Here is a 12,010-nt window from a genome sequence, read left to right on the forward strand (position 1 = left end):
CTGGAACGGGAATGAGAACTGGAATTAAAATGTTTGGCCAAAGGGAAGTTCTGCTTTTGACAGAAGGAGTGGAGGTGCTTGACAAAGTGGTCCCCCAATTTATGATGGGTCTCACCAATGTAGAGAAAGCCACAATAGATGACCCCAGCAGGCTCACAAGGTGAAGTGTTGCCTCAGCTGGAAGGACTGTTTGGGCCCCAGAAAGGAGGGGAAGGGGAACTGTTAGATTGCACCTTAAAGGAACTCACAGTATAACAGTTCATTGGATACCGTATCAATGGGATCCCATACTTGTCGCCAGGGTTAAGTGCTGGGGGGGGGGGGTAGATTAGTGGGGAGGGACAAATGACAAAGGAATCACAGAGGGAGCAATCTCTATGGAAAGTGGAGGGTGGGAGGTGAAGATACGTTTGGTGGTAGGATCCCTTTGGAGATGGTGGAAGTTGCAGAGGATGATGTGTTGGATGAGGGTGGTATATGAGAACAAGAGGAATATCACTATTGTGGTGGGAAGATGGGGTGAGTTTGGAAGTTCGGGAAATGGAGGAGGTGTGAGTGAGGGCGGCATCAATGGTGTAGGAAGAAAAACCCCATTACTTCTGCTGTGTTATTCAAGTAAGAATCAGACCCTACATTGCATACATAAATCAAGAAATTTCATTATAACAGCTTATTTTGGATGGAAGGAGATTTTCCAATGAATTCCTAATTTGATATTTTTCACTGATAAATAAGTGAGTATCTGACTTCTTATAGAAAAATACAAAATTTTGAAAGGGATAGGTAAGATAGAAGTAGGAAAGTTGTTTCCATTGGTAGGTGAGACTAGAACTAGGGGACATTGCCTCAAGATTCAGGGGAGAAGATTTAGGACAGAAATGAGCAGGAACTGTTTTTCCCACAGAGTGATGCATCTGTGGAATTCTCCGCCCAGGGAAGCAGTTGAGGCTTCTGCACTAAATATACTTAAGAAACAGTTAGATAGGTTTTTACATAATAAGGGATTTAGGGTTATGGGGAAAAGGCAGGTAGATGGAGCTGAGTTTACGGACAGATCAGCCATGATCTTATTGAATGGTGGGGCAGGCTCGATGGGCCGGATGGCCTACTCCTGCTACTATTTCTTATGTTCTTATAAAATCACCATTGTCCTTGACAGACAGCAAGATTCCCTTGGTTTGTAAATTTTCATTTTTGACTATTTCATTGATCTAAATCTCAACCTATTCCCCCATAAGTCAGGTGCCTCCATAGTGCCAAGTTCAAACCTGACCTTGGCTGCTGTGTAGAATTTGCCTGCATCGGTTTTCTTTGGGTGCTCTAGCTTCCTTCCACATCCCAAAGTCAAGGATTTGGAAGATTAACTGCCTATAATGTACAGATGAGAGATAAAACCTGGAGAAGAGCTGATGAAAAATAGAACAGGATTAGTGTAAATTGGTGCTTCAGTTAGAGATCTTCCCGCAATAAGTCTTTGTACAGGACTTGCCTAACAACTCAAAACAAACCACTGATAATCTAGCAGTTATCAATTCTTTAAACTTCAAAAACAAGAGATAATCTGCAGATGCTGGAAATCCAAGCAACACACACAAAATGCTGGAGGAACTCAGCAGGCCGGGCAGCATCCATGGAAAAGAGTAAACAGTTGGCGTTTCGGGACAAGACCCTTCCTCAGGACTGAAGGAAAAGGATAAGAAGTCAGAGTAAGAAGATGGGGAGGGTCTTTGAACTTAGTTGGTAAGCTCTCCATTCCTTGGTCCATAATCAAGTGAGCGCTATTGTCGCAAATCTCAAAAGATTTCTCCGTGGTATAATACATAATGAAAGAATTTACTCAGACTATGTTCCACGTTGTAGACTACCAAATCTATCTCGTCCCGATTTTTCACTACTTATTGCTTAATCCTTGCATCACAGGCTAGGCATACCGGGGCGCTCAATGAAAGATTACAATGAACTGAGGACCCCTATAACTATTCCCTTTTTACTAACCTCAAACTTACTGCCAACCTCAGCTTCAATTTAGCCTAAGACCATAAGATATAGGAGCAGAATGAGGCCATTCAGTTTATTGAGTCTGTTCCACCATTCTGTGGCTGATTTATTTTCTCTCTCCTGCCTTCTCCCTGTAACCTTAGATGACCCATACTAATCAAGAAACTATCAACCTCTGCTTTATATACATTAACCTCTGTAGCCATCTGTGGCAATGAATTCCACAGATACACCACCTCTGTATGAATGACAATTCCTTCTATTCTGAGGCTGTGCACTCTGGTCCTAGATTCTCCCACTATTGAAAATGTCCTCACCATGCCCATTCTCTCTAGGAAGGGGAGGAGGGAAAAGAAGAGTGCGGTATTGATAGGGGATTCTATAGTCAGGGGGGCGGATAGGAGATTTTGTGGGGAAGATCGGGAGTCTCAGATGGTATGTTGCTTCCCTGGTGCCAGGGTCCGAGACATTTCAGATCGGGTGCAGTTTATTCTCAAGAGGGAGGGCAAGAATCCAGATGTTGTGGTCCATGTAGGGTCCAATGATGTGGGTAGGATGAGTGAGGGGGTCCTGCGTAGGGAGTTCAGGGAGTTAGGTGCGAAGCTGAAGAGCAGGACCCCCAGGGTAACAATCTCAGGATTGCTACCTGTGCCACGTGCGAGTGAGGCAAGGAACAGAAAGATTATAAAGATTAATACGTGGCTGAGAGGATGGTGCAGGAGGGAGGGCTTCAGGTTTGTAGATAATTGGGCTTTGTTCCAGGGAAGGTGGGATCTGTTCCGAAGGGACGGTTTACACCTGAACTGGAGCGATACTAACATTCTTGCAGGGAAGTTTGCTAGTGCTTCTTGGGGGGGGGGGGGGTTTAAACTAAATTTGCAGGGGGCAGGGATCCAGAATGTGAGAGAGGATAGCGAGAGGAAGAATAAAGGACAGGTGGGGACTAGAATATTAAATGTGTAGTAGAGAATAAAGGACAGGTGGGGACCAGAATATTAAATGTGTAGTAGAGAAAGGTGAGGCAGAACAAGTGATAAGGAGGACACATGTACAGAGGGATGGTCTGACGGAACATGGAGTTAAATGTGTTGAAAGAATAAGTAAATTTAGGAAGGACAACAAAATTCTAGGGGCGTATAGCCCGCTGGGAGTTCGAGGAGCTGGGTTAAGCACAATAGGCAGCAATTCAAACAGAGAGAGGAGAAATGGGCTAAAAATTCTATATCTGAATGCACGAAATAAGGTGGATGAGCTTGAAACTCAGGTGCGAATGGGTAACTATGATGTTGTTGGGATAACGGAGACATGGCTGCAGGGAGATCAGACCTGGGAAATAAATGTACAAGGGTATACGTGCTATCATAGGGACAGAAATGTGGGCAGAGGGGGTGGGGTGGCCCTGTTGGTGAGGAATGAGATTTAGTCCTTTGCAAGGGGGGACATATGGTCAGGAGAAGTAGAGTCTGTGTGGATAGAACTGAGGAACAGTAAGGGCAAAAGGACCCAAATGGGTGTTGTCTACAGGCCACCAAACAGTAGCATGGATATTGGGTGCAAGTTGAATAGGGAGTTAACATTGGTACGTGGCAAAGGTAATGTCGCAGTAGGTATGGGGGATTTCAACAAGCAGGTGAACTGGGAGAATCAGGTTGATGCTGGACCACAGGATAGGGAGTTTGTAGAGTGCCTATGGGATGCATTCTTGGAACAGCTTGTACGAGAGCCGACCAGGGACAAGGCTATTCTGGATTTAGTGTTATGTAATGAACAGGATTTGATAAGCAATCTTGCAGTAAAGGAGCCATTAGGAGGTAGTGATCATAATATGGTAAGTTTTTATTTGCAATCTGAGAAGGATAAGGGCAGCTCGGAGGTGTCAAGGTTGCAGTTGAACAAAGGAGACAATGGAGCCATGAGGGAGGAGCTGGCCAAAGTTGACTGGACGGATAGCCTAGCAGAAAAGACAGTGGAACAGCAATGGCAGGTATTCTTGAGAATAATGCACAAGGTACAAAATCAGTTCATCCCCCAGAGAAGGAAGGATTCAAAGGGGGGAAAGGGGCCACAGTGGTTGACAAAGGAAATCAGAGATTGCATAGCATTAAAAAAAAAGTATGACAGAGCTAAGGTGAATGGGAGGACAGATGATTGGGAAGTTTTGAAGGAACAACAGAACTTAACTAAGAAGGCAATATGGGGACAAAAAATGAGGTACAAACGCAAGCTAGCCAGGAATATAAAGGAAGATAGCAAAAGCCTTTTTAGGTATGTGAAGAGAAAGAAGATAGTTAAGAACAATGTTGGGCCCTTGAAGAATGAATTGGGTGAAATTGTTATGGGAAACAGAGAAATGGCAGAAGAATTTAATGAGTACTTTAGATCTGTTTTCACTAAGGAAGACACAAGCAATCTCCCAGATGTATGGATGGGCCAAGGACATAGGGTAACAGAGGAAATGAAACAGATTGACATTAGGAAGGAAACAGTGATGAGTAGACTGATGGGACTGAAGGCTGACAAATCCCCAGGTCCAGATGGTCTGCATCCTAGGGTACTAAAGGAGGTGGCCCTGGAAATTGCGGATGCATTGGTAATCATTTTCCAATGTTCCTTAGATTCAGGATCAGTTCCTGAGGATTGGAGAATGGCTAATGTTATCCCACTTTTTAAGAAAGGAGGGAGGGAGAAAACAGAGAACTATCGACCTGTCAGCCTGATATTGGTGGTGGGGAAGATGCTACAGTCCATTATTAAGGAAGAAATAGTGGCATATCTAGATAGCAGTGATAGGATTGGGCCGAGCCAGCATGGATTTACCAAGGGTAAATCATGATTGACTAATCTGTTGGGAGTTTTTCGAGGAGGTAACCAGGAAGTTAGATGGGGGAGATCCAGTGGATGTAGTGTACCTTGATTTTCAGAAGGCATTTGATAAGGTCCCACATAGGAGATTGGTGGGTAAAATCAAAGCTCAGGGCATCGGGGAAAAGACATTGACATGGATAGAAAACTGGTTGGCAGATAGAAAGCAAAGGGTAGTGGTGAATGGGTGTTTCTCGGAATGGCAGGTGGTGACTAGTGGGGTGCCACAGGGCTCGGTATTGGGACCACAGCTGTTTACAATTTACGTCAACGATTTAGATGAAGGCATTGAGAATAACATCAGCAAATTTGCTGATGATACTAAGCTGGGTGGCAGTGTGACATGTGATGAGGATGTTAGGAGAATTCAGGGTGACTTGGATAGGCTGGGTGAGTGGGCAGATACTTGGCAGATGACGTTTAATGTGAATAAGTGTGAGGTTATCCACTTTGGGAGTAAGAACAGGAAGGATTATCTGAACGGTGTAGAGTTAGGTAAGGGAGAAATACAAAGAGATCTAGGAGTCCTTGTTCATCAGTCACTGAAGGTGAATGAGCAAGTGCAGCAGGCAGTGAAGAAGGCTAATGGAATGTTTGTCTTTATTACAAAGGGAATTGAGTACAAGAGCAAGGAAATCCTCTTGCATTTGTACAGAGCCCTGGTGAGACCACACCTGGAGTATTGTGTACAGTTTTGGTCTCCAGGGTTAAGGAAGGACATCCTGGCTGTAGAGGAAGTGCAGCGTAGATTCTCGAGGTTAATTCCTGGGATGTCTGGACTGTCTTACGCAGAGAGGTTAGAGCGACTGGGCTTGTACACGCTGGAATTAAGGAGATTGAGAGGGGATCTGATTGAAACATATCAGATTATTAAGGGATTGGACAAGATAGAGGCAGGAAATATATTCCAGATGTTGGGAGAGTCCAGTACCAGAGGGCATGGTTTGAGAATAAGGGGTAGGTCATTTAGGACAGAGTTAAGGAAAAACTTCTTCTCCCAGAGAGTTGTGGGGGTCTGGAATGCACTGCCTCGGAAGGCAGTGGAGGCCAATTCTCTGGATGCTTTCAAGAAGGGGCTAGATAGGTATCTTATGGATAGGGGAATCAAGGGATATGGGGACAAGGCAGGAACCGGGTATTGATAGTAGATGATCAGCCATGATCTCAAAATGGCGGTGCAGGCTCGAAGGGCCAAATGGTCTACTTCTGCGTCTATTGTCTCTAGACATTTCAATATTTGAAATGAAATGAGCCGCCCCCATTCTTCTACATTCCAGTGAATACACGCCAGGAGCCACCAAACATTCCTCATATGTTAACCTTTTCTTTGCCAGGGTTATTCACATGAACCTCCTCTGGACGCTCTCCAACACCAACACATCCTTTCTTAGATATGGGGCCCAAAGCTGCTCACAACACTCCAAATATGTCTGACCAATGCCTTACAAAGTCTCAGCATTATTTTCTTTTATATTCTAATCTTCTTGAAATGAATGCAAATATGACTCGACCTGCAAGGTAACCTTTAGGGAATCCAGCATGAGAACTCTCAAGTTCCTCTGCATCTCTAATTTCTGAAATCTCTCCCCATTTACAAAATAGTCCAGACTGTTATTCCTCCTACCGAAGTGCATAACTATACGCTTCCTTACACTGCGCATTCTCCTGATCTGTCCAACACCTTTTGTAGATTCTCTGCTTCTTCAGCGCCATGTATCACTCCACCGACCCTTGTACTGCCAGCAAACTTAGCCACAAAACCATCAATTCCGTCAACTAAATCTTTAACATAAATTGTGAAATAAAGCAGTCCCAACACTGACCCCTGTAGAACTCCTCTAGGCATTGGCAGACAACCAGAAACGTTCCTCTTTATTCCCACTCTTTACTTTCTGCCAGTCTGCAAATTTTGCTAGTATCTTTCCTGTAATACCACAGGCTCTTATCTTACTGAGAAGCCTCATGGTGCGTCACCATGGCAAAGACCTTCTGAAAACCCAAGTAAACAATATTCACTGACTCTGCTTTGTCTATCCCGCCTCTTATTTCCACAAACAAATCCAACAGATTTGACAGGCAAAATTTCTTCTTAAGGAAACAATGCTGACTTGGGCCTTTTTCATCATGTGCATCCAAGTACCCTGAAAGCTCATTCTCAATAATGAATTCTAACATCAACCACTGAAATCAAGCTGATCTTCTAGTTTAAATATTGCCTTGAATACTGCACATACACCAAAGACATTTCTACTGAGAATTTATTCAATATGTTGGGACAATTACACTACACGTAGCATCCACAAAGGAAACAGCATTATGAAGGACCCAATGCACCCCTCATACAATCTCTTCTCCCTCCTGCCATCTGGGAAAAGGCTCCGAAGCATTCGGGCTCTCAGGACCAGACTATGTAACAATTTCTTCCCCTACGCTATCAGACTCGATACCAGAAGCCTAGACTGACACCTTGCCCTATTGTCCTGTTTATTATTTATTGTAATGCCTGCACTGTTTTGTGCACTTTAATTAGTCCTGTGTAGGTCTGTAGTCTAGTGTAGCTTTCTCTGTGTGTGTTTTTTTTTACATAGTTCAGTCTAGTTTTTGTACTGTGTCATGTAACACCATGGTCCTGAGAAACATTGTCTCATTTTTACTATGCACTGTACCAGCAGTTATGGTCGAAATGACAATAAAAGTGACTTGACTTGACTTTGACATTCATAATCGTGCTTCAGTAAAGTGGTAAGGGAGTAAACGCAATGAAACTCATTCCATCAATATAGCACTAACAATCAACTTCTTGTGAAATTTCTTTTGGTGGTTTAAACTTTGTCCCTTTTTCCTATTGGCCTTACTTTGAAATAATATCATGATGTTAGCAGATGTATACACAATTAATCCTACTCTAAACACCCTTAATGCCAAAAAAGCAAAGTTATTTAAAAAATTAAATATTTATGAACTATTGATCTTTGCAATAATCTTCTTATAAATTTATTTAACAATGTCTTGCAGATGGCCTTTTCACTGTGGCAGCAGTATTAATTTCTTTCCTAATTCCTGTGCTTTAGCTCAGAATTATATTCCAATACTTTGCCAATTAGGCCTATAATATTTTCAGCCAAACTGCAATGGATTCTGATTAACTGTGCCATCAGTTAATCAGGGCAACCATTTATTTGTGGCAACTCTTAAAAAAAATTAATAGAGATAATTGCTGGGATTCCCTTCATTTATTTGGGACACTATGCCGCTTAATTGGGGCAGGAGACAAACAGTTTCTAACGAGCATCAGTCATGTACCTTTGCGTGGCTGTTAGACACTACACCCTGCTGAGAAAGAACAGTTTTTAAATAGCTTCAGTTGTGTGTATTTGTGTTCGAAATGCAGTCTTTTCTCACTGATAGTTTGAGAAAAATAAACATTAAGACGATACAGAACTACTTTGCTTACTGTAGTTTCAAGCATTCAGGCTTGGAGAAGCCAGAAACACTGGGAGTGAAAATGAAACTATTTCACTACTTCAACAAATTAGGCACTACAAAGAATTTGAAGGTATTGACAATCCATTTTGAATGTTACAATAAAAGTGGAGATTTGAAGATGCATTCTATGAAGACAGTCTATTATCCGCACTAGGTGCCTGCACTCATTTTGTTTGCGTACAGTTAGTTTAAAAAAACGCGGCAGTATACACTGGATGAATTCCTCCGTTGATAAATATTAGGAACTAATACAGTTTTGTACTACAGTAGTAGTATTGGAAGTGTTACAATTTGTTCTGTATTCATTTAAATACATAATTTATTGCTGAGTTTGTCCTTTTTAACTATTTCCATTAACTACTAAATTGGGCCAAAGTGTACTGTCCAGATGTGTCTGTTGCAACTAACCAGAATCCACTGTATATACAGTCCTATGCAAAAGTCTTCAGCATATAGAGGGTGCACTGTACTGTATTTGTCAACGTGGAGTGGAGAGCGAGATTGTAAATCTGGCAGAGCAAAGGACATTGGGAATAGTGACGGTGGAGCACCATGGGAGGGGTGTGGGACCGCTGGCAGAGAAGCAGTGCCACCGGCAGAGGGTGAGATAACAGGCAGATCATTTAATTCCAAATGATTGGTTTATTGATCATTATAGAGTGTCTCTCTGGTGCTTCCCACACTCTACCTCTCCCTTCCCCTTTTCCCAACAATGATTCTCCCCTCCCTGCTCCCTTCCCGCTCTCGGTCCACAAGAGAACCATGTCAGAATCAGGTTTATCACCATGCGCATATGGCATGCTTTGTTTTGCGACAGCAGTACAGTACAATATATAAAATTACTACAATACTGTGCAATAGTCCCAGCCACTATGCCTCTCTCTCTCATATATCTAAGACTTCTGCACAGTACTGTATTTTACAGCAACAATGAAGAAATCAAGGGAGATGCTGATAAAGTAAGTGTATAACCTCGAAATGCAGTTTATTATAGTTTGTCAAGTTTGGCTAGCTGGAAGCCTCCTGGAAGAGTAATCAAGGATGTTACTGACAAACATTAATGGCAGGGGAACATTTATAAATAACACGTTAGAGGAGTATGAGCAGACATGTCAGAATGGGAATGATACTCTATTACCACAATGAGGCCAAACTCAGCTTGTAAGAGAAACACCTCACATTCTGTTTAGGTAGCCTCTAACCTAATGGCATGAACTTCTGGCAAATCCTCCTGCCCCTTCTCTTTTTCCATTCCCATTCTGGTTATGGTCTCACCCTTTCTCTTCTCCTCACTTGCCCAACACCTCCCTCGGATTCTCCTCCTCCTTCCCTTTCTGCCATAGTCCACTGTCCTCTCCTATTGATTCCTTCTTCAGCTTTTTCCTCTTCTACCTATCACTTCCCAGCTTTTACTTCATCCTTTCCTCCCCTCTGACACCCAGCCCTCCTTCCCTTGCCAGCCGAGTTCAAATTTATTCCAAAATGTTTGACTTTTTCAAACATTTCTATGATTTTTGGTTAATTTGTAAATCATTTCCATGTTTTTCACTGCAGCTTTTTATGTTGATAACTGCAATATTTGAGAATGCAACTAAATAAAACCATGAATTTCAAAATATCCCACTATCAGCAAAATAACTTCACTCTATTCTTATATTTCTGAATAACTCAGAATTTATATTCATTGTTGTCTTGAGACTTAATAAGCAGTTGGTATAACAATGCCTAAGATTCTATTATTGTATTCACCTTCAGCACACCAGATGAATTCAGTAAAATCTTGGTTTTGTAACAGCTAACAGATGTAGGTGAGATAGTGTTGAAGTGGTTATTTCCACAATATTTACTTCATAAGAGCTGAATGCTTATACAATAATGCTGTCCAGTAAAATTCTGCTTATATCTTTCAGAGCTCAATTTATATGTGTTATTCTTTATCTACAGAATGTTTGTAGACAGATTTTATGTTAAATCACTGAATAGTGAACTAATCAAATTGCCTTGACTTCCCTTTTTTCGGTCTTGGAATATATTTCCTTGTACATTGGTTGATCCAGTGACGAGGTAAAAAAAAATCCTCCGTGTGATCATATGGGAGATAAGGACCTGGTTAAACCCATTTTTCCTAAATCCCCTTCAGCAATCAGTGAACACTCATTAGAAACACTATTCACAACACATTTCCCGCCACCCTGCTGCAGAAATAGTGGGTTAAAATACGATTTGTAACTTAAGAGTGTATATGAGTCAGGTAGAAAAAGGATTTTAGAATGGGTGCAATTAGCCTTGGTGCTCCTTGGTTAAAGGGTTGGAAAATAAGTTAGCTAATGTTGTGTGAGAATTTTGAAATGCACCTGCCTGGAAGCGAGGTAAAGATAGAATTTGATTCAGCTGTCATGCTCCATCTGGTTAAACAATTTATGCTATTCTTACTGAAAGTTCACATCTGAAAAAGGGCAAAGTACAAGATCATTGAAGCATTGTTCGGCTTCAAGGGAAAGAATGCGAATCAAAATAATATCCCGTCTCTCCCACCGATTTTTTTTATTCTTGTGTTCTACCAAATTAATGTAACTAATTCAGTCTTTAAAAACGGATTTAAGCTGCATTTAATAAATTGTTAATGTAAAAATTCTAAAGCTAAAATACAATAACGCCATATAACGTGCACATATGTACCTCTCAATGGGTGTATCAGTTACAAACGGTGAGGATATAGTAAAGAGCTGAATTAAGTGTAATATTCAAAAAGTTTTAGATGAGACCTGTATAAGGCAGTTTTCTCTGCTGGAAAATATCACAAAAATATTTATCATCGAAACATTTCGCATGTTATACAAGGAATGTTAGACAAAGAATGGAAGTTTGCGACTAGTTTTTGTGTGGTGATTGTACATGAAAAAAATACAACCCTCCCTCCATTCTGGTCGCACGATCCTTTCCAGTTCAAATGGTCTATAAATACTTTCTGACTTACTCTCAATAAACACAAAAATACAAATTTGGTGAATATCACTTCTCAGAAATAAGACATTTGCACATTCAGTGCTGCAGGTTACAAAGATCCTTGAGTTACAAAGGTTTAACTTTTTTGTGTGTAAGATTTTGCTTACCCTGAGCTACTGCCCCTCCTTGTTTCTCCATCCAGACAGTTGGACTCGATTCCACCTTCCTGCAAACTCCACACCATCAGAGGGGAAGAGAAAACGGGAGAGAAAGGCGAACGCGTAAAAAAAGAAACAGCTGTAGCACCAAAATTTAACACCACCCCGGTCTCAGAGCCAGCATCTCATCTCAAAAATCTGAGCATTGCACCAGCACACACACACACACACACACCAAAAACAATGCAATGCAAGCATATCACATTGCAAATTGGGAGATTACAGTGCAAAGTAAGCATTGCATTGCAAATGAGGATAAGAGACTGCAGACACCGTCTGGCAGCTAGCCCAGATAGGGAAACTGTGAGTGGGGTGTACCATTCAGCACAGTGTCTCGTTCAATAGCCCTATGAATCGATACATAATTCTTAATCATATTCTTAACAAAAGGACTGAACCAATTTAGCCACGTAGCGCTGTGACAAAGGGAAACAGAAAAAAAATTGTTTATCAATCAGTCTTTCAACGTAAAACTAAAACTACCTCAATAATTCATGTGG

At 41.6% G+C, this 12,010-nt stretch overlaps 1 protein-coding gene across 1 annotated transcript in view; it reads right to left on the minus strand.

The window, feature by feature from the left end:
* Positions 1-11,836, minus strand: part of dbndd1 (dysbindin domain containing 1) — a 28,102-nt gene extending 16,266 nt beyond the window's left edge. Inside the window, exon 1 of the mRNA XM_059993055.1 lies at positions 11,460-11,836. Coding sequence (XP_059849038.1) covers positions 11,460-11,490 — 31 coding nt within the window. The 5' untranslated portion in view covers positions 11,491-11,836. The remainder of the gene's footprint in view (positions 1-11,459) is intronic.
* Between the last annotated feature and the right edge of the window lie 174 nt (positions 11,837-12,010).

This window comes from Hypanus sabinus, chromosome 17 (assembly GCF_030144855.1).
Source record: "Hypanus sabinus isolate sHypSab1 chromosome 17, sHypSab1.hap1, whole genome shotgun sequence".
NCBI classification, from domain to species: Eukaryota; Metazoa; Chordata; class Chondrichthyes; order Myliobatiformes; family Dasyatidae; genus Hypanus; species Hypanus sabinus.